Source organism: Trichechus manatus, unplaced genomic scaffold (assembly GCF_000243295.1).
Source record: "Trichechus manatus latirostris isolate Lorelei unplaced genomic scaffold, TriManLat1.0 scaffold00046, whole genome shotgun sequence".
In the NCBI taxonomy this organism is placed as follows: Eukaryota; Metazoa; Chordata; class Mammalia; order Sirenia; family Trichechidae; genus Trichechus; species Trichechus manatus.
The window spans coordinates 5,215,177-5,236,734 of NW_004443982.1; the positions used below are offsets into that span (position 1 = coordinate 5,215,177).

General features: G+C 49.6%; 2 protein-coding genes across 4 annotated transcripts in view; one reads left to right on the forward strand and one right to left on the reverse strand.

The window, feature by feature from the left end:
• The window catches only part of SYN1 (synapsin I), a 59,656-nt gene that overhangs the window by 36,604 nt on the left and 1,494 nt on the right, over positions 1-21,558 (forward strand). For both annotated transcript variants that reach the window (XM_004376884.1, XM_004376885.1), the window contains exons 6-12: positions 16,875-16,937; positions 17,710-17,852; positions 17,948-18,022; positions 18,121-18,223; positions 19,623-19,763; positions 20,152-20,239; positions 20,337-20,928. In XM_004376884.1, coding sequence (XP_004376941.1) covers positions 16,875-16,937; positions 17,710-17,852; positions 17,948-18,022; positions 18,121-18,223; positions 19,623-19,763; positions 20,152-20,239; positions 20,337-20,928 — 1,205 coding nt within the window. The remainder of the gene's footprint in view (positions 1-16,874; positions 16,938-17,709; positions 17,853-17,947; positions 18,023-18,120; positions 18,224-19,622; positions 19,764-20,151; positions 20,240-20,336; positions 20,929-21,558) is intronic.
• Positions 7,958-12,271, reverse strand: TIMP1 (TIMP metallopeptidase inhibitor 1). 2 transcript variants are annotated; one of them, XM_004376892.1, is made up of 6 exons: positions 12,094-12,271; positions 11,004-11,132; positions 9,705-9,784; positions 9,395-9,521; positions 9,029-9,153; positions 7,958-8,229 (listed from the first exon to the last, which is right to left on the reverse strand). In XM_004376892.1, the coding sequence occupies exons 2-6, from the start codon at positions 11,122-11,124 to the stop codon at positions 8,059-8,061; spliced, it is 624 nt and encodes a 207-aa protein (XP_004376949.1). In that variant the 5' UTR covers positions 11,125-11,132; positions 12,094-12,271; the 3' UTR covers positions 7,958-8,058. The 2 variants fall into 2 exon arrangements, with proteins under 2 accessions (XP_004376949.1, XP_023587653.1); XM_023731885.1 differs by having other exon boundaries at positions 7,966-8,229; positions 11,004-11,135; positions 12,094-12,137.

Below are 21,558 nucleotides of genomic sequence, written 5' to 3' on the forward strand. Positions count from 1 at the left end.
AATAAAAATAAAATAAAAAAGTAAAAAAAAAAAAATCCCAAATAAAATATTAGCAAGCAGAATTCAAAATCACATTAAGAAAACAATATAGCATGACCATGTGCGTTTCATTCCAGGAATGCAAGGAGGGTTCAATATGGATAATGCATTAGAATATCTACTATTAATAAATCTAAGTAGAAAATCATTATGATTATCTCCATAGATATTTAAAAATCCTTTGACAAAATTTGACAAATGTTCTGATGAAAACATTCAAAAAATAGAAATCAACTGATACTTCCTTAACATGATAAAATATGTATATAATTCAGTCCTAAAGTTAGCATCTTAACTTAATGGGAAAACACTGAAGGCACTTCCACTAAGATCAGGAACAAGGCAAAGATGCCCACTATCTCAACTCCTTTTCAACATTGTACTAGAGGCATTGAGCCAATGCAATTAGACTAGGGAAAACAATTATGTATGTAAGAATGGGTAAAGAGGAGGTAAAAACAACTCTATTTATAGATGATGTGATAGTATACCTGGAGATCCCTAGAGAACCAATAATAAAGCTGCTTTAAACAATAAGTTCAGTAACACAGGAGAATATAAAATCAACATACAGAAATGAGTAGTTTTCATATACACAAATAACCAGATAGAAGATATAATGGAAGAGAAAACCCCATTTACAATAGCAGCAAAAAAAGATAAAATACTTAGAGACAACAAAAGGATGTGCAAACTTCTATGAGAAAAAGTTTAAAACACTCCTGAAAGACACAAAGGTAGACTTGAACAAATGGAAAGCCATTCCTTGTTCTTAAACAGGATGAATTAACATCATAAAAATGTCAGTTCACCTTCAGTTAATGTATAAATTTAATGGGATCCTTAAAAATACACCTATAAGCTTTTATCTGGAGCTAGACACGTTGATACTAAAGATGATATGGAAAAGTAAACATGCAAGAAGAATGAAGACAACCCTGAAAAGAGAAGAGCTATGAGGAAGGACTAGCCCTACCTAAAAAGACTTTAAGAGATATTTTGAAGCTTTTATGGTTTAAACAGCATGATACTGACACATGAATAGACAGACCAAAGGAAGAGAAATAAAAAGCCCAGCTACAGACCCATGTACATATGGAAATTTAGTATGTGATAAAAGTGGGCAACTCAAGTTACTAACTCAGGTTAGAGGGACTTTTTAGTAAAGCTTTGTTTTTGACATTTAAATTCTTGATCCATCTGAAATTTATTTTCGTATACTGAGTGAGGTGGATAGGGATCCAATTTCATCTTTTTCCTTATAGGTAGCCCTTTTTTCCCCCACTGATATGGTATGCCACCTATGTCATGTACTAAAATCTCATATATGTGTGTGTTAGGGTCTGGACTTTCTGTTTTATTTCACCGGTCTCTTTCTCTATACCTGTGCCAGTACCACTATCTTAATTACTATATATTCTCACTATTTTCTGATATCTGGTTGGGCAAGTTGTACCTCCTGGCTGTTCTTTAAATGTGTACAGGCTATTTTTGTCAGGGACAGATAGAACAGGACTTCAGAGCCCAGGAAGAAGACACTTAATGGTGGGTAATGGTGGGGGGATGGCAGAAGCAGTAGACTCCGTGTAGGCTAGCTTGCCACCTCTATTTCTACCTTTGTCGCCCACCTCATTGTGTAGCATAGAGAGGCAAAAGCTAAGCCTGGATTTGTGGGAGCAGTCTTCCCCCACCCTGTATTTTGAAGCTGTGGTAGGGTGGTGGCCCAGCCTCCATCGTGCGGTGGGAGGCACATATCGGAACTCTGGCTCCAATACCCCATCTATTCCCTTTTAGACTGCAGGTCACCAGGAATCCTCTGAGGGCTGCTTAGTTCAGTTGTCTAAATAGTCACCAATACTGGGGGCAGCTGTCCATGGGAAGACCCTGTTAAACACAGTTTGGCTTCTCTCCACCCCAACTTCTCTAGCCTGGTGATGTGCTTATATCAACCTGGTCCTGCACACCTAGGGGTGGTGGGGGTGGTGCTGTGGCACTAGGGAATTCCCCTCCCTTACCACTCCAATGCCAGGTGATTTATGGTTCAGCGAATATGTGACAGATGGAATCTGACCCCAAGGTCTTGCTGGATCCAGTCCCTTCTCTGGGCCCAGGATCCATGGTCCCTGTGGAGTGAGGAAAGAGAGGGTGCTTTGGAGTGAGAATCAACAGATTTAATGACGTAGGAACTGTATGAGAGAGAGGGCAGGAGTGAGTAAGGAATTGAAGGAAGGAGCAGAGGAAATATGTCAATAGGATGGGGGCGGTCTTTATTTGGAGAGGAAATTTTATTAAGCTATAAAAACTTCAGGAAAGGGGGCATATCATAAGTATATAGTTCATTGCATTTTCACACAGTGAACATACTCCTATCACCTGCACCCATTTCAATAAACAATATGACCAGAACCCTAGCCCAGTTAGAAGTTGATGGGCTTTGGGAGGCTTGAGTGGGGTGGTTGGAGGAGGTCGATAGGTTTAGGGAGTCTTGTAAGTTTGAGGAAGGTGGAGTCCCCAACTCACTGAGGCTGAGTAGAGGTCTGGGTCCAAAGCAGGAGACTGTCGTACATGAAGATTCAATTGCAGTCACTGGGTCACCAGGGAAGGCAGCCGAGTACATGGCTTCATGCTCTTCTTGCTAGTGCTCAGAGAAGCAGGCATCACTCCAGGTCCACTGTGCAAGGTTGGGATTCAGGCATGTGGCCTTGCAGAGGAGGCGGGGAAGCACCTCGAAGTGGCTGGGTCACAGCACTATTCCACACCCTTCTCACACACAGTTCCCTCTCCTAGCAGAGAAGGACAGCAGGGACTGAAGACAGGCAGAGGGGCCAGGGAACAGTGAGAGTGCACAGGGATCAGTGAAAGGGAATAGCAACACAGAACAGAACTGGGAGGAGTGGGGAACAGGGTGAGGGAGCTGGGAGGGACTAGGGAGAGGAAGGAGGGAACAGCAAATGGGAGCAGGGAGCAGAAAGAACAGGGAATGGCTGGAGCACACAGGGGACATACTCAAGGCCCAGTCATGTTCTTTCCGGTAGATACTCAGGAAGCCCCTTCTTTGCTCCTCACTGAGTCCCTTCCAAGGATGCACCACTGCATTTCATGAACTTCAGGTTCCCATCCCTCAAAGAGCCTGGAGAGGGCAGAGACCATGCCCTGATGGTTAGCAAAGTGTGACCACCCGTCCCTCAGCTAGGATATACTCTGGTCCCCAAGTGGTCAGTCCCAAAGATTCAGAACTCTGGGTTGGGGACCAAATTTGCTGTGGTTGGCTGAAGTTGACAACACAATATCCTGGATGGGAGGCACTCGTTTATTCCAGGGCTGCTGCAGAGGGAGGCCTGAGGATGAGGGGTCCATACAGGGTGGGGACTGGCTGGCTGACCTGTGGTAAGGTTCTTCAGGGGGAGCCTCTCCTCATGGCTGTAACCAGAGTTGGCCTTGGTGGGTGTGTAGATAGATGTAACCACATTTTTGGGGGGTATTTTCATGACCCAGAGGTTCAGGACCCCCTTGTGAGCCTTGATTGCCTATAAGGGGAAAAAAAGAGTGGGACACTGGGACTGAGGAGCGTTTATGGGGTGGGGAGCTGGGATCTTTGTATTACATCAGGAGTTTTTGGGCCTCAGAGACCCACCCCACTCCCTCAAGCAGAGCAGGGTCAGGGGCTTGTGTTTTGGTGGGGAGACACATATGGAGAGGAACAGGTGTGGGCATGGTATCCCGGTGATTTTGATCTCATAGTGCTGCATGGTCTTGGTGAGGAAGGTAAGCCCCAGGAATTAAGCCACAATGACTAGGGGTGGAAGAAATGTGTCAGGGGGTTCCTCGGGATTCAGGCATTAAAGATTTTCTGTCTCCAAGTCTCCTGAAAAAAGTTTGCAGAGCACCTTCCCTCAGGGCTCTCACCTCAGGGGGCTTTATTCACCCTTCAGGAACCAGGGACTCCCTGGGTGGCACAAACGGTTAAGTGCTCAACTACTAACCAGAAAGGCTGGCAGTTTTAACACACCCAGAGGTGCCTCAAAAGACAGCCCTGGCAATCTGCTTCCAAAAGGTCACAGCCTTGAAAACCCTATGGAGCAGTTCTGCTATGAGGCGGAATCGACTTGAAGACAACTAATAACAAGGAACCTTGTTGTGAGTCCATGTGCTGTGAGCCTCTCTGAGGTCAGCCCAGACTTACCCATGTTTGAGTTACAATAAACAACATGAGTGTGTGGTTGGTAGCACCCACAGGCCCGCCCCAGGGTGGTCACTAACAGAGTCAGGAACAAAGCAGCCCAGCAGGAGGGTGGGATTCATGGCAGGAGCTGAGCATCACAGGGAGGTGTTAAAGCATAACCTTTCCCCAGCCCAGCTCACCACACCGCCCCCCAATCAGAAGAGTATTTGGGAGCATCTATCAAACATGATTGCTTTCCAAGGACTTGGGGTAAGGGGTGGCCCCCATGGTGTGGTGTCCATGGGGCAAACACACCCAGTAATCATCCTCCAACCTTAGCATAGACCTGTGAAGGATTCTGGATAGGGACTGTGATGCTAATTTTTAAGGGAGAATTGCTGAGGCTCAGGTGAGAGAAGGGCCGGTCCCCACACTACCCATTGAGCTGGATCCCATGCTTCACACCTCACACGACTGTAACCCCCACATGCTTCCTCTTAAACCATCAGAGAGTCTCTCCCAAACAGAGATACACACAGAGACACACCAAATGCTGCAGTGGAGGTGCTCACTTTAATGAATTTTCTAGAAAGGTCATGAGGGGGACATAGTGACCCCAGAACTACAAATCCTACCAGGAGTTTATGCCAGGGCTCTGGAGCAGGTAGCCTCATGTGTTATTGTTATTAGGTGCCGTCGAGTCGGTTCCGACTCATAGCGGCCTAAAAACCAAAACCCAAACCCACTGCCATCAAGTCAATTCCGATTCATAGCAATCCTATAGGACAGAGTAGAACTGCCCCATAGGGTTTCCAAGGCTGTGAAACTTTTTTTTTATTGTGCTTTAGTTGAAGGTTTACAGAGCAAATTAGTTTCTCATCAAACAATTAATACACATATTGTTTTGTGACATTGGTTGCCAACTCCGTGACATGTCAACACTCTCCCCTTCTTGACCTTGGGTTCCCCATTTCCATTCGTCCAGCTTTCCTGTCCCCTCCCGCCTTCTTATCCTTGCCCCTAGGCTGGTGTGCCCATTTAGTCTCACATACATGGTTGAGCTACGTGTATTATTGTTTGTTTTATGGGCCTGTCTAATCTTTGGCTGAAGGGTGAACCTCAGGAGTGACTTCAGTACTGAGTTAAAAGGGTGCCTGGGGGCCCTACTTTCGGGGTTTCTCCAGTCTCTGTCAGACCAGTAAGTCTGGTCTTTTTTTGTGAGTTCGAATTTTGTTCTACATTTTTCTCCAGCTCTGTCCGGGACCCTTTATTGTGGTCCCTGTTAGAGCAGTCAGTGGTGGTAGCCGGGCACCATCTAGTTGTGCTGGACTCAGTCTGGTGGAGGCTGAGGTAGTTGTGGTCCACTAGTCCTTTGGACTAATCTTTCCCTTGTGTCTTTGGTTTTCTTCATTCTCCCTTGCTGCAGATGGGGCAAGGCTGTAAATCTTTACGGAGGCAGACTGCCACATCTTTCTCCTGCGGAGCAGCTGGTGGGTTTAAACCACTCACTTTTTGGTTAGCAGCCGAGCGCTTTAACCACTGCGCCTCCAGGGCCCCTTTATGCTGTTCTGGATTCTGTAAAAAGGGCTGCAGTAGGGCCTGGTGGCCCTGAGGTACTGGTCAGCACTCTCCATGTGGCATTGGGTCTTGGTACAGGACACCACCTGCAGCTTGGGCATAGTCAGCAGAGGAATGGCCTCCACTTTGGGCTCCATCCTTCCCCTCCCACCTTCTGCTTGACCTTCCTCCCAGGGGTTAGAATAGCAGAGGACTCAGGGAACCGACCCTGGGGTCAGGGAACAGCATAAGAGTGCAGGGAGCTGATACATGGGTCTGGTGAATTGTTCAGAACTGCCAAACTCTTGCAGGCAGCTGAGAGAATAGTACCAAGGACACCAGGGGAAAACCAGGAGCCGGGCCTCCCCTTACAGTTGTACCCATCAGCGAAGGTGGACAAGGTTCAGATCCCCCCAGGGCATAACCAAGGTGTAGATGTTGACATAGAAGTTATTGCCTGCAGTGGACATTCCCTGCTAAGATGAATAAGCACTGGGTGATTAAAATCCACTCATCCAGATCCAGGACATATCACGGGCCCTGGGGGAACCTCCCAGGAGTGCACAAAGTTCTGGGACAGGATCACAGAGGATCCAGGGGCCACCCTTGATGGCCTAGAATGCCCTGGGGGAGCCCTGGGTTCTTACTGGTAGGAACAATCAGTAGTCTGACGGGAGGGAGTTTGGGGTCCTGCTCCGCTGGTAACCAAAAGGTCGATAGTTCGAATCAACCAGCTGCTCCTTGGAAACCCTATGGAGCAGTTCTACTCTGTCCTATAGGGTCGTTATGAATCGGAATCAACTCCACGGCAACAGGTTTTGTTTTGTTTTGTTTTTTTTCCTTCACCAAAGAAAATATATTGGAGTCTTTGTTTTTTTTTTTTAAGCAGATACAGGTCGACAGGACACCTGGGTATTCCACTGAATGTTTGCACCAATCTGAAATTCTGGTTCTCCAGGGGCCTCACATGAATCCGAGGACTTTTGGAGTTCAAGGGGCAGGAGCCAGGGAAGCGCCTGAGGAAGGGAGGATTTGGAGGGTCCCTCATTCAGGTTTTATGGGGGAAGATGAACCAGAGAGGTGAGGTTCTGGTTTTAGTGAGGGGACAACTGTGTAAGGGGAGGTGTTCTTACTGGTGGAGGGTCTGGGCTGGCATACCTGGTTGGCCCTGATTCTGAACCCTAAGTGTATTTGTGTATTTCAATGCTGGAAATATTTCCTTCAAAGTTGATCAGAAAAGAGGTGGGGGAAGGGGGACAGGGAAAAGGGCAGAGCTGGGGGTTTTGAAATCACACCCTCTCCGTCTCATCTCTCCTATTCCCCATATAATCGCTTCCAAGGAATATTCCCAAGGCCATGGGTGGGGAGCCAACGCTACTTCTTCTTCCAGAGTCCCTGGCTGGTTTATGCAGGCGGCTCTTGGTCCCCTGGGAGTTTCCCCTTCCACCCAAGTGTCAGACTCACAGTACAAAACCTAAGGGTGGGAACAGTAGCATGCACAGGTTTGAATGGGATGTCCTCACTTGAGAACATCAGGACAATGCCTGAGGCAAGGAGGAAAGTTGTTTGCCAACTGATACGGCATTTGTCAATGAGTTTATCAACTGGACAGATTTGTGAACAGACGAATTTGCCAGTGAGGTACTGATTTGTCATCAGTAGGGGTAATTTATAAAATAGAGAGCTCTGTGCAAATAGGAAGGTCCCTAGATGGAGTAAACGGCTCTTGGGGACTAATCAAAAGGTTCGAGCCCACCCAGCAGCACCATGGAAGAAAGACCTGGTGATCTGCTTCCATAAAGATTACAGCCAAGAAAATCCTATGGAGTGCAGTTCTACTCTGTAACACATGGGGTTGCAATGAGTCGGAATTGACTCGATGGCAAAGGGTTTGGGTTTTTTTGGGGTGCAAATAGGACTTATAAATTAGTATACAGTAAAATGTTTTAAAGTACTGACTAGGGAAATTAATAAGTTATGGTTGATAATGCAGGTTAAATTACCATTACTGGTGTTTCAGATCACCAGTGCTAATGCCAGTGTTGAGAATTGTTACTAATACATCAAATCTTATGTAAAATATGAAAGCATTATTTGAAACATTTTGCATCCCTCACCCCCTCAGCATTGATCCCAGGGTGCTCCCACTGGTTCATCAGCAAGATGGGTTTGTGTATAGGCACTACACAAGGACACCGCCTGCTGGGTGGTAGTTCTTTATTTCATTGTCTGGGAGAAAGGTGGGACTGGGAAAGTGGCTGAGCACTGGGCACGCTTAGGCTTCTGCTGGAGGACAGGAGTCATGCTATCTGGAGCCTCAGGGACTGCCAGGTGCACAGCCCTGGCTCCCGTGGCAGGCAGGCAAGGTGGCGGCTCTGGAAGCCCTTCTCGGAGCCTGAGAGGAGCTGGTCTGTCCACAGGCAATGAGTGTCACTCTCCAGCTTGCAGGGGATGGACGAACAGGGAAACACCTGGAGAAGGGGAGGGGGCACATCTCTGAGGACTTCTCCTCCTCCCCCTACCTCCTCTATACAAAAGAACTTTCCCCTCCTCAACTTTCAACATCAAGCTGCTGGGGAGACTTGGTATCGCCCCACCTAGGTGCACTCAAGAACTGCCTCTCCCAATGAAGGAACAGTCATTGGGCTCTTCAGGGTGACAATAAGCTAGTGAAAGGACCAGTTTCCTAGGAATGGTGGTTGGGGAACAGTTGCTGGGGGTCAGGCAGGCAGGTCTCCTGGGGACAGGGAATAACTGGCAGTAGTAGGGAACAGTTGGCGGGTGGGGAGTTTAATCATAGGAATAGCCAGGAGGCCTAGGGACAGTCATTGGGGTCAGAGGACATTTGAGGCTGTCAGGGAATAGTCCCTTGTGTTGGGAAGAGTCAGTGCTGCAGAGCAACAATCAGATGTGCTGGAGAAGTCAGTGGGTTTACGGAACAGCACTTTGGATTCTTGGAGAACATTCTAGGGAACCAAGGAACAATCCCAGGGGGTTGAGAACAGACTGAGGGACTAGAGAATAGTCACAAGGGAGAGTCAGAGGGACAGAAAACAGCCGGAAGGTCCAGGGAATAGTCAATCCCAAGTATCAGACAGAGGGCAAGGGAAGAACCAGAATTTCCAAGGAAACAGTCTCAGGTTTGTAGGAATAGCATGAGAGGTCAGGGACAGCCCTATGGAAGCAGCCACAGGGACAAGGACTAGCCAGAAGGAGCAGGAAAAGCCCAGGGAATGACCTCTATGAAGAGAGCAGGGCCCAGGCACTCACTGTGCATTCCCCACAGCCAGCAGCATAGGCCTTGGTGAAGCCTCGGCGCTGAGCAGAGCTCAGACTGCTCCAGGGAGCTATGAAGCTGCAGGTCGTGATGTGCAGGTGTCCCTTCTGCAGTTGTCCTGTGGGGGAGGGGGACAGGCAGCTTCTGATTGGCTGGGCGGGGGGCAGGGTGGCGCCTGATTGGCGTCCCTGGAGCACAGATCCCACTGGGCAAAGCCCTGGCTTTGTGATAGGCTGAAATTGGGGCGGTCCCCATTTCAACTGGGACCATTCCTTTGGGAGCCTCACTTGCCACACAGTGGCTAGGCAGCATTTGAGGGACAGGTTGGTGTGGTACAGGGTGAAGGGGCAGCATCTCACCAGCGATGAGAAACTCCTCGCTGCGGTCCTGGGACCTGTGGAAGTATCCACAGACGCTCTCCATGGCAGGGGTGTAGACGAAGCGAATGTCAGGGGCATCCCCCAAGGCTTCAAACCCTTTGAACATCTGTTGATGGATGAAAGGAAAAGTCTGTTTTACTGATAATAATCCTCACCCCCTACATTCTATCTTGAAGTCATATAGCATCCTGAGACCACAGTCAACTTCCTTGCCAGCCTGTGGACAGAAGCTTCTATTTTGATGGGAGGAAAAAGTTAGGAACTGCTGGGGAAGGGGCAGAAGGGATACCTTGGTCATCTTGATTTCATAACGCTGGTATAAGGTGGTCTGGTTAACTTCTGCAGTCCCCATGAACTTGGCCCTGATGACTGCAGGAGAGGAGGGAAAGAAATGAGTCAGAGGGGCTGCATGAGCAAATAAAAATAAAATAGCCACAATAATAATACTAGACAAGCACATACTTAAATAGGGATTACTGCATGCCAGACAGCACACTAAGCAATTTACACAACTCTTTAACTGATCCAGCTGTATACCGAGTGCCTACTCATTGCCTGGCACTGCTCTAAGCCTTTTTCATAAATTCATTTGTTCATTCACTCAGCAAATATTTTAGAACACCTACTGTGAATCCTGGTGGTACAGTGGTTAAGAGCTTGGCTGCTAACTAAAAGGTCGGCAGTTTGAACCCACCAGCCGCTCCTTGGAAACCCTATGGGGCAGTTCTACCCTGTCCTATTAGGGTTGCGTTGGGCAATGGGTTTAGTTCTGTTTTTTTTTTACTGTGTGCCAGAAGGTAACTAGGTGGCACAAATGGTTTGCACTCGACTGCTAACCTAAAGGTTGGTGGTTTGAACCCACCCAGCAGTACTGTGGAAGAAAAGGCCTGGCAATCTGCTTCCATTAAGATTACAGCCAAGAAAACCCTATACAGCAGTTCTACTTTGTAACACGTGGGATCACCATGAGTTGGAATCCACGATCGCAACTGACAACAACAACAACCATCGTGTGCCAGGCATTATTCTGTGCTCTGTGGATTCCTCCATTCATTCAACAAGCATTTTTTCAAACACTTACTGTGTGCCAGGCACTGTTCAGGGTGTTAGGGCCACAACAGTGAACAAAACACAAAAATCCCTTCCCCTGTGGAGCTCACATTCTAGCTAGGGGAAGACAGACTAGAAACAAGCAAAATAAATAAGTATATGGAACGTTAGAAAGTATTAAGTGTGATGGAGAATTACAGAGCTGGGTAAGAGGGATCAGGAGTACTAGGGGTCAGGGGTTAAAATTTTAAATAAGGTTGCCAGGGAAGGCCACCCTGAGAAGGTAACATTTGAGGCAGACACCCATGTGGATACCTGGAAGGAAGGGTGTACCAGACAGAGGGAGTGCCAGTACAAAGCCCTGAGGTGGGATCAGGCTAGTGTAGTCAAGGAAGGGTAAGGAGGTCAGTGTGGCTAGAGCAGAGTAAGTGCAGGGGTGGGTGGAATTATTCTAGAAGTAGGCACCACTGTGAACCCCACTTGACTGAGAGGGAAACCAAAGCACGGAGTGTATGGGCAGGGTGGGGTACAGACTCACCGAGGTCAGAACTGCAGAAGGCCATCTGCGGGTGGGGTGCAGCACAGGTGCATGCTCTGCTGGGGGTGATCAGCCACAGCAATAACAGGATGCCAGAAACCAGGGGCGTGAAGGGGGCCATGGTGGGTTCTGCTGGAGTCAGGAGTTGGGGCAGGGGGTGTCAGTTGGCCCCTGCACAGCTGATCTGCTGGCCTGGACAGGCCTCCCACCCTAGCCTATGCCAGGGCAGCCTGGAAGGGGATTAAGGGATTGGTTTGGGCTTGGGAAGTTTGTGGATTTTAAGGGAGTTGGCCATTTTGGGGGCCCAGAGGGGTTTAAGGGGTTGGGGGAGTTTAAGGAGTTGTGGATTTGGGTGATTTAGGGGACTCAGTGAGTTGGGGGATTAGAGGGTGGTGGAGTTTGGAAAATAAGGGGGTGGGGGAGTTTGAGGATTTAGGGGGATTAGGGGTTTGGAGGTTGAGGAGTTTGGGGTGAACACTTTGGGGGTTGGGGGCTGGAGAAGTTTGGGGCAGGTTGGGAGTTTAGGGGTTGTGAACTGTGAGTGATATAGGGGGCTTGGGGGAGTTTAAGATTTAAGGAGGCTGAGGAATTTGGAGGAGGTTGGGTGTTTAGGAAGTTGGAGGAGTGTGGGGGTTTAAGGGGTTGAGGGAACTTGGGGGCTTAAGGGGGTGGGAGTACTTGGGAGATTTAGGGGCAGGGGGAGTTTTGAGGTTTAGGAGGTTGAAGATTGAGGAGTTTGGGGGATTTGGGGGCCGGGAAATTTAGGGAGATGGGGAGATGGGGTGGGGGACTTGGGGGCAGTAAGGGGAATTTAGGGGAGTTGGCAGGTTGGGAGGAATTCATAGTATTAGTGGGTCACGGGTTTGAGGAAGTTGGTATGGATGTTAGGGGTGGTGGGTAGTTTAGGGGGTCGGGTTTGGCAGAGCAGCTCCCGCCCCACCCTCTTCCCCCTTTTCCAGCCCAGGGTCCTGGTGCCTGCAGGCCAGGCTGGGCCGCCAGGCGTCTGCACAGGAACGGACAGGCCTGGTGGCTGACAGGAAAGCTCCAGCCCAGCTCCAGCCTCTATGGGGCCACTCAGGCCCCTGCCTACCTCTGGTGTCCCTCTAGGCGCTGGGTCTGCGGCGATGGCGGCAGGGCCTGAGCGGTAGGGGATAAATGTCCATGCGAGGGGCGGGGGTGGCAGCGGCGGAAACCACAGGCGTCCAGGCTTCCTGGATGCATTACTCATCCGCCCACCATCAGCACAGAGGCCAAGGGGCGGGCCGCCGTTGCGGAAAGGGGGATGCTCCCTCCTCCTCTCCCTCCCCCTGGGCCTCAGGTCCCCGGCCACCCCCTCCGCCATCTCCACGTTGTGCACCAATCCTTACAAGTAGCCTCAGTGGAAGGCTTATAGGCAGGATTCCGCCACATCCCCTCAAGTCTCCAAACTCCGTTAAAAGTCTATGGAATTCCTTACATTCCCCAAGCTCCCCATGGCTGAAACCCAGATTAGCTCATTCTTTCAACAAACACACAAGCACACAAAAAAACACAAAAATTCATTTCCTTGTAGATCTGACATTCTGGTGAGGGGCAGGGGAGGCAGAGAAGAAACGAATTAAGTAGAAGCAATGAAGGAAGATAAGGCATGTGAATGGAAGAGGAATACAAGGTAGGGAAACTGAAGTACAGGGTTAAGTGACATCAAGACCACAGAGTTAAAAAGTGGCAGAACTGGGATTTGAGCTTAGGTGGCCTGGAACCAGAGCCTGGGTCTTAACCCCTTTCAAAAAACACAGCCAAATAGCCAGCATTTATATGGCACCTACTGTGTACCAATGAAGCATTGGTGGTTTAGTGGTAGAATTCTCACCTTCCGTGCAGGAGACCAAGGTCTGATTCTCGGCCAGTGCACCTCAAGTGCAGCCACCACCCGTCTGTCAGTGGAGGCTTGTGTGTTGCTATGATACGGAACAGGTTTCAGCAGAGCTTCCAGACTAAGAAGGACTAGGAACAAAGGCCTGGCAATCTACTTCTGAAATCAGCCAATGAAAACCCTATGGACCACAATGGTCAGAGCTGCAACCAATCATAGGGATGGCATTTTGTTCCGTGTGCGTGGGTCACCATGTGTTGGGAACTGCTGACTCCACTGCAGCTAACAAAATACGGTATGCCAGGCACTGGGCATAATTTATCTCATTTAAAGCTCACAAGCCTCTGAGATGAGGCCTGGTGGTATTCCCTTTTTTACAGACGAGGAAATATGATACATTAGAGGGACTGAGCAGTCCCTTGGTGGTGCAAACGGTTAACACACTCAGCTGCTATCCAAAAGGTTGGAGGTTCGAGTCCACCCAGAGGTGCCTCAGAAGGAAGGCCTGGCGATCTACTTCTAAAAATGCAGCAATTGAAAACCCTAAGAAGTACAGTTCTACTCTGACGCACTTGGGGTTGCCATGAGTCAGAATCCACTTGAAGGCAATTGTGTTTTTTAGAAGGACTGAAGAATTTTCCCAGGGTCACAAGGCATGGCTGGAATTTGAACCTTGGCTAACACCAGGATCTTAACCCAGGCAAGGCACAGTCCTGGCAAGCAGGGAATGTGCATATGGCGGGGGGGTTGTTGAATGGTGGTGAAAGAGGCCAGTGAGTCAGTAGAAAACTGATTCCCACCCCATCCTGCCCTGCTCCTTCCCCACCAATCCTCCCACACTGCTGGTGGGGGGTGGGGTGAGGCAATCTCTGTCCACCAGCTTCCCGAAGATGGCTCCTTCCAGGGGGTCCTAGGGAAGGGGACAATTCTAAGTTCTGAGGGCTGATTAACATTCTTGGTTAATTCAGGGAGGGTAGACCAATAATGATGATGATGGTAGTGATGATAGTACTTACTGCGTATTGTCTGCTAAGGTCTGTGTGTAAATTGTCTCATTCAGTCTCCATTACCCATTTGCTGACTAAGCTTGATTAACTCAGGGAGGTTAGACCAGTAATAATAATAACCACCACCACCAGCTTGTGGAGCGCTTACTGTATAGCAAGCACTGTTCTAAAGCCTTTGTATGTACAGTATCTCATTCAGTCAGTCCTGATTACTTCCTTGTTAATTAATGTTGGTTAGTGAAAGGATGTTAAAGCAATAATAATAATAGTACCCAACACTTATTGAGGATTGAGACTTACTGTGTGCCAGACACTGTGCTGTGTTTTTCCTGAAATAACTAGTTTATTCCTCACAACATCCCTGTGTGAGGGACTGTTCATATTCTCATTGTACAGATGAGGAAACTGAGACACAAAGGGGTTGAGTGACCTTCCCAGGAATGAGTGTGAAGAAATGACTTGTTAGGGGGGGACAGGAAAAGAGAGAAGTAAACCCAAAAGATTGTAGACACTGACGGAGAAAGTAGGTGAGTACTGGGGGAGTGAGAGTGAATGAAACAGGGGTTGAGTAAGAGTGGCAGCTGGCCAGACTGAGGAAGAAGGGAGGAAAGGGAAAGTCCTGCTGCAGCCCCTCATTGACCCTGGGTCTGACGCCATCTCTGTGATTCTGAAGCCTGAGTCAGCACAGGGTTTTACCCGCAATCTACATGCGAGGGTTCTGGGGAATCCAGGTTATTACGCCGGCTGTGAAACTGGTGGACTTCTGCAGAAGGAGTGTTTGGGTGTGTGACCATCTGGGGAGCTGGATGGTGTGAGAGTCCATGGAGCCCAGCTGGGGTGTGTGGAGCTAACCCTGACAATCCCCATCACACACCAGTGCTTAGGCCTGATTGTGCCCTTTGTACAGATCAGGAAACTGAGGCCCAGAGAAGAGTTAAGTGACCTGGGGTCCACATGGCCTTAGGAAGAGGGAAGGCCAAAACGCAAACCTAGGGATTTCCAGGGGAACCCCAGAGTCCATAACTTCATGCATGCACACAAGTACAGGCACACACATACACAGTGTGTGCAGGTTCAGGGCCAGAGGAAACAAGGACTGTTTATGAAAAGAGGGGCCTAGAAACTTCTGGGGCATGTGTGTGCACACAGCTCTCTGGTGTGTTTCTGCCTCTGAGTGTGTGTGTGTGTGTGTGTGTGTGTGTGTGTGCCTTTGAGAGCTGTGTGTGTGCCTCTAGGTGGTATGTGTACCTCTGTGTTGCTGTTTATTTCTGAGATCTATGTGTGTAGCTGAGTGTTTTGTATATCCTTGTGTGTTTTGTGTTGCTTATGGGAGTTGTGTGTCTGCCTCTGTAAATTGGGTCCAGGTTGTCTATGTAATTGTGAATGTTTTGTTCACCTTTGCATGTTGTGTATATGTATGCCTCAGTGTACGTCATGTGCACGCCTCTGCATTGTTTCCCTGGCACGCTACCTAGAGAACCCTCATAATCCCCCATCCCAGCACTGTGCCTCTCTGCTCCCCCCCCCCCACTATTGACACTAGTCATTTGGGAAATGAGAAAGATGGGGGTGCAGAGGGAGGGCAAGGCCCAAAGGTCAGTTGGTCACCCTGAGCCTGTGGGCTTCCTGTGCCTGTCGGGAACCGGGAACCCGGGAACCTCCGGGAACTGCCACCGCCCCAGCATCCCCTCCCGGAATGCCTTTTTTCTACCCTGGTCAGGCATCTGTCTCCACAGCGGGAGGGAGGGGTGGGAGGGGGCCCTTCGCGTGCATTCGTGCTATGATAGGGCTGGAGTCATCCAACTCAGTCCTCTCTACCCCACCCAGACTGTGTGTGAGGGGTGGAACTTGAGGTGTTTCCCACGCCTGAATGTATGAGTGTGTGTGTGTGTGCACACGCCCAGAGGCATTGCCTGGGAGTATACTTAGGAGGGTTCTGGGTGTCTCTGGTTGTGTGTATGCCTGTGTTGTGTATATGGCAAAGCATGTTTTGTGTGTCTAGATATACTTTTTGTGTGCCCAGGAGTGTGGTGTGGGTCTCTGTGTGTTGCGTCCCAGTGGTTATGTGAATACCTAAAAGTGTCTGTGTACATCTGTATGTTGTGTAGGTTCTTCTGTTTGTTGATTATGTGCCTAGGAATGTTCCGTGTGCCTGTGAGTGTTAAGTCTGTGCCCAGTTCTGTTGTGTGTGCATGTAAGAGTTGAATATGCCTCTGTATTCTGTGGCTGTACCTCTGATGGCTGTCTGTGTTGTATGGGTAATCCTTTGTGTGTTGTGTGTGTCCTTCTGTTAAGTGTGTTTGAGTGAAGAGAGGGCGGCTGCATGCTGTGTCTGTGTCCAAATTTGTGTCTAGGAGTGTTAAGTGTGTACTGCTGGGAAATGAGGATGGCCGGGCATGCCGATTTCTGTCCCCTGCTATGAGCACATGCCTGGGGTGGGTGACTGTGTTGTGGGTCTCTGTGAGCCCTGGAGAGCTAGATGTGCTTTGGAGCCTGTGCTGGTTGTGGGTCCCTCTGTCTCTTGTGTCTCAATGTGCATTGGCATCTCTGGGCTTGGTTGAGCTCTGAGTGTTTGTGTGGGTCTCTGGGTTATGCATATGTCTGGACAAAGCTTGCATACAAGGCCTGGTGTGGGGTCCAGTTGCTATGTGCTCATCACCACCACCCCTACACACACACTCACCTCTTTATCATTCACTGTAAAAACAAACGTTCCTTCTTCTGGAAAAGTCCCCCACCCTTATCCCATGCCTCTGCCCAGAAAAGCATGGGTGGGAAGTCTGGGGATATGGGGCGATGGAGGGGGAGACAGGCAGGCAGGGCACTGGGTTTCATTTTGGGCTTGGGGGTGCTGCGTAAACCCCCCTCCATCTGTCTGTGATCTGCCTCTTCTGGGAAATGGCCTATAATGTGGCTCCCGCCAGACGGGTTCCCCTCAGCACCAACCCCTGCCCCTGGTGCTCGGCCCTCTTGCCCTGACCATACCACCTCTCTTTCCATCCTACCCAGCTCAGCAGCACAACGTACCCTGTGGTTGTGAAGATGGGGCATGCACACTCTGGGATGGGCAAGGTGAGTCCCTGGGTGGGGGGTGTGTTTGCACACCATACCTGCATCTAGCATTGTATGTAAATGTGTATCTGTGTATTCAGCACACACCAGTAATCCTGTATGACTGTGCGTCTTGGGGTGTCTGTCTATTCGCATTTTCGTTTTTTCCATTCAGATGATTTTTTGTGGGCCCATTTTTCTATCATGCGTTCAGCCAATTTTGTGTGTTCTGTTGGTTTGTTAGTGTTTCTAATATTGTCCGTGTGTATATGCATGCCTCTGTGTTGGACACACATAACCATAATCTTTTATGTTCAAGGGTCTTGGGGTCCTTGTATGCTTTCCATCCGATTTTGTCTCTGTGTACAAAGAAAAGACTTGTGATTTGTTATGTTTGAGTGTGTCAGTGCTTCTGTACGTTTGTATATTATGTGTACAACTGATTTTGTGCCCGGGTGGGTGCCCATTATGTGTACTATATATACACCCAATTGTTTAACAGCTTTATTCAGATATAATTCACATACCATACAACTCACACGATTGAACTGTACAATTCAATGGTTTTTACGTTCACAGAGTTGTATACACTCAACTTTGTGCACATGTAAAAAAGAGACCTGTATGCATATTTGAGTGCCTTGACGTGCCTATTGGTATACTGTGTGTCCACCTAATTTTTGTATATGTACCTCATGTGTGATATATGTGTACACGGCCCACGCCCTGAGGCACCCCCCCCCAGTACTGCCCCATCCTGACCAGGCCCTGATCCCTGATCCCACTCCCACAGGTCAAGGTAGACAACCAGCATGACTTCCAGGACATCGCAAGCGTCGTGGCACTGACCAAGACGTATGCCACTGCCGAACCCTTCATTGATGCCAAATATGATGTGCGTGTCCAGAAGATTGGGCAGAACTATAAGGCCTACATGTGAGTGGAGAAACTGAGCTCTGGAGAGGGGTCCCCTGCCCTGTCCCGCCCTGTCCACTCCAAGCCCCTTGAACATCTATTGCCTCGTCCCCCAGGAGGACGTCCGTGTCAGGGAACTGGAAGACGAACACTGGCTCTGCAATGCTTGAGCAGATTGCCATGTCTGACAGGTGAGGAACTCAAACTTGGGGCAGGACAGTAAGTGAGGGTGGAAGTGCAGCCACCCAGGCAAGGCACTGACAGGTTTCCCTGCCCCACATCTTGGCAGGTACAAGCTGTGGGTGGACACGTGCTCAGAGATCTTTGGGGGACTGGACATCTGTGCAGTGGAAGCACTGCATGGCAAGGACGGAAGGGACCACATCATTGAGGTGGGTGCACAGAGGGAGGAGCAAGTGCACAGCAGCAACACTCTAAACTGATGATCTCTGTGGCAGAAAAGGTCCTTAGCAAGTGGCAAAGTGCTTAGTAAACTGTAAAGCACCTTGTGAACGGAGACATCCTTGGAAAATGGCAAAACAGTAAACTCTAAACTGCTCTGTGAACTGGGACATCTTGGTGAATGGCAAAGCACTTCGTAAATTGTAAAGTGTGCTGTGAACTGGGAAGTCCTTCGCAAACAGCAAAGCATTTTGTAAACTACAAAAGTTAGTAAAGCAATTAGTAAAGATAGTAAAGCACTCTAAACTGTAAAGCACCTTACAAACCAGGAAGTGCTTGGTGAACAGCGAAGTGTTTTGTAAAACTATTAAAAAAAAAAAAAAAAGGAGCTTTTAAAACTGGGAAATCCTTGTTATTAAAGTAAAATGCTTTCAAAATTCTAAAGCTCTTTATAAACAGTGGTGCCTTTGGTAAACAGTAAAGCAATTTGTAAACTGTAAAATACCCTGAAAATCAGGAAGTGCCTGGTAAAGAGCAGCACTTTCTATATGGTAGTTTGTAAACAGTGGTACCTTTTGTAAAGAACTTTCTAAACTCTCAACATACTACATATGACATAGTCCTTTGTAAACAGCATGGTGCTTTGTAAACTGTAAAGTCCTCTGTAAGAATTCCAACTCATAACGACCCTATAGGGCAGAGCAGAACTGCCCCATAGGGTTTTCAAGGCTGTAATCTTTACAGAAGCAGACTGCCACATCTTTCTTCCACAGAACGGCAGGTGGGTTTGAGCCGCCGACCTTCTGGTTAGCAGCCGAGTGCTTAACCACTGTGCCACCAGGGCTTCTTTTATAAAGAACAAAGCACCTAGTAAATTATAAACAAGGAATCCACAAATTTTGCTGTAAAGGGTCAGATAGTACATATTTTAGGTTTTGCGGGCCATACAGTCTCTATTGCAACTACTCAACCCTGCAAAAGCAGCCACAGACAATACGTAAACAAGTGTGGTTGTGTTCCGATAAAACTTTATGAACACTGACATTTGAATTTCATATAATTTTCACTTGTCATGAAATTTTTAAAATTTGTTTTCAACCAATGAAAAATTAAAACCCATTCTTAGCTCACGGGCTATACAAAAATAGGTGCTGGGCTGGATTGGCCTGTGGGCTGTAATTTGCCAACCCCTGCTATAAAGTACCTCAGCTGTAAGGTACCTTGTGAGGAAGACAAGCCTTCCTCACAGTGCAAAATCAGTGCCTCTTAAACTGAAGCTCATTTCTTTGGCAGTTGCCATGCCTTTTGCCAACTTAAAGCACCTTGTAATTGTCACCTTCACATGTACTTCCTGCCTCTCTCCTCACTAGTTCCCTTTTCCTCCCCCAGGTGGTAGGCTCCTCCATGCCACTCATTGGAGACCACCAGGATGAAGATAAGCAGCTCATCGTAGAGCTTGTCGTCAACAAGATGGCCCAGGCCCTGCCCAGGCAGCGGGATGCCTCCCCGGGCAGGGCCTCCCACAGCCAGGTCAGGCCTCTGGCATTGAGCAAGGGCCAGGCTGGCCTCCCTGGGGTAGTAGAAAGGAGGCTAGCCCCCAGTCATGCAGTGCCATAGAGCTGGTAATCAGTAGGCTAACTCATGGCTGAGCAGAGTGCCTACAGCACTGCCAATATGCACGTGCGGTGGCAATTACCAGTTACTTAAAAAAATGATAAATAGCTGCTATCCTGACTTCCCTTGCCTGCCTCCTGACCCCTCCTCTGGGAAGGAGCCTTCTTCTCCCTCGTCCCCTCTGCTCAGCCACAAATGAGGCAACACCCAGCACAGAGGGAACCCATGTCATCCTGACTGCTGATTCTCCACTGGCTGGTTAACTATTTTTAACCTCTCTCTTGCTCCACTTCTCTGCCCACAGACTCCATCCCCAGGGGCCCTGCCCTTGGGCCGCCAGACCTCCCAGCAGCCTGCAGGGCCCCCAGCTCAGCAACGACCCCCACCACAGGGTAAGCGAGGGATCAGCTTTCTCAGCCTCCCACTGTCCCAGAAGCCCTCACCACCTCTCACTTGCCTGCTCTCATGTGTGCGCTTTCTGTCCCTCAGGTGGCCCTCCACAGCCGGGCCCAGGTCCCCAGCGCCAGGGACCCCCACTGCAGCAGCGCCCGCCCCCACAGGGCCAGCAGCACCTTTCGGGCCTTGGACCCCCAGCTGGCAGCCCCCTGCCCCAGCGCCTACCAAGTCCCACATCAGCACCCCAGCAGCCTGTGTCCCAGGGTCCACCGCTGACCCAGGGTCAAGGCCGCCAGTCCCGGCCAGTGGCCGGAGGACCTGGGGCACCTCCAGCAGCCCGCCCACCTGCCTCCCCATCGCCCCAGCGCCAGGCGGGACCCCCACAGGCTACTCGTCAGACATCCGTCTCCGGTCCAGCTCCACCGAAGGCCTCGGGGGCCCCACAGGGTGGGCAGCAGCGCCAGGGCCCACCCCAAAAGCCACCAGGTCCTGCTGGCCCAACACGCCAAGCCAGCCAGGCGGGCCCCATGCCCCGCACTGGGCCACCCACCACGCAGCAGCCTCGGCCCAGTGGCCCGGGCCCTGCTGGACGTCCCACCAAGCCACAGCTGGCCCAGAAACCCAGCCAGGATGTGCCACCACCTGCCACCGTCGCTGCCGGGGGACCCCCGCACCCCCAGCTCAAGTAAGGGGACGCCCACAGCAGCCCTCACCTTGCTGCTTACAAAGTGGGCTCCTGTACCAATAGGGCAGCTCCAGTTCCCAAGACCCTCAAACGGAGATCCTATCCAGGGATCTTGTGTACTCCCTTTCCAGTCTGAGCCAACCCCTTCCCCCAAAATATGGCTCCTCCAACTCCATTAATGACCCCTCCCCTCCATCCCAGATCCTCTTCCCAGGGATTTGGGCCCAAGGTCCCAGAAAAACTCCACTTCCAGTTCGGGTCCTTCCCAATAGGCCCTCAGAAATTCCCCTCCTCTAGCACATCCCAGGCACCTTGCTGACCCTTCAGTACCTCCCTGCTCATCTCAGAATCTTTCCTACCAAACTCACCCTCCTCCTGTCTGTTCTCAGACACCTCCCAACTAATCCCAAACTCCTGGCCCAAATCATAGTCCTTCCTATGTCACTTCAGCTCTTCCCAGTTCATCCTCATACTTTTCCTAACAGTCTATCTCATTCATCCCCAAATTCTCTTGTCCCATCACACCATCCTCTCTCTGCCTTTTCTGGTCCATTCCAGACTCCTCTTTCATTCAGAAGTCCTCCCTGCCCCAGCCAACTTCTCCCCCTTAGATTTTGCCCCCTACCAGCC

Excerpts from the sequence above, each read along its gene's own strand:
- TIMP1 (XM_004376892.1), bottom strand. The coding sequence starts at position 11,124 with ATGGCCCCCTTCACGCCCCTGGTTTCTGGCATCCTGTTATTGCTGTGG. Across the intron at positions 9,522-9,704 it reads ATGAAATCAAGATGACCAAG|ATGTTCAAAGGGTTTGAAGC; the intron begins GTATCCCTTCTG and ends ATCCATCAACAG. Across the intron at positions 8,230-9,028 it reads CTGGCTGTGGGGAATGCACA|GTGTTTCCCTGTTCGTCCAT; the intron begins GTGAGTGCCTGG and ends CCCCTTCTCCAG.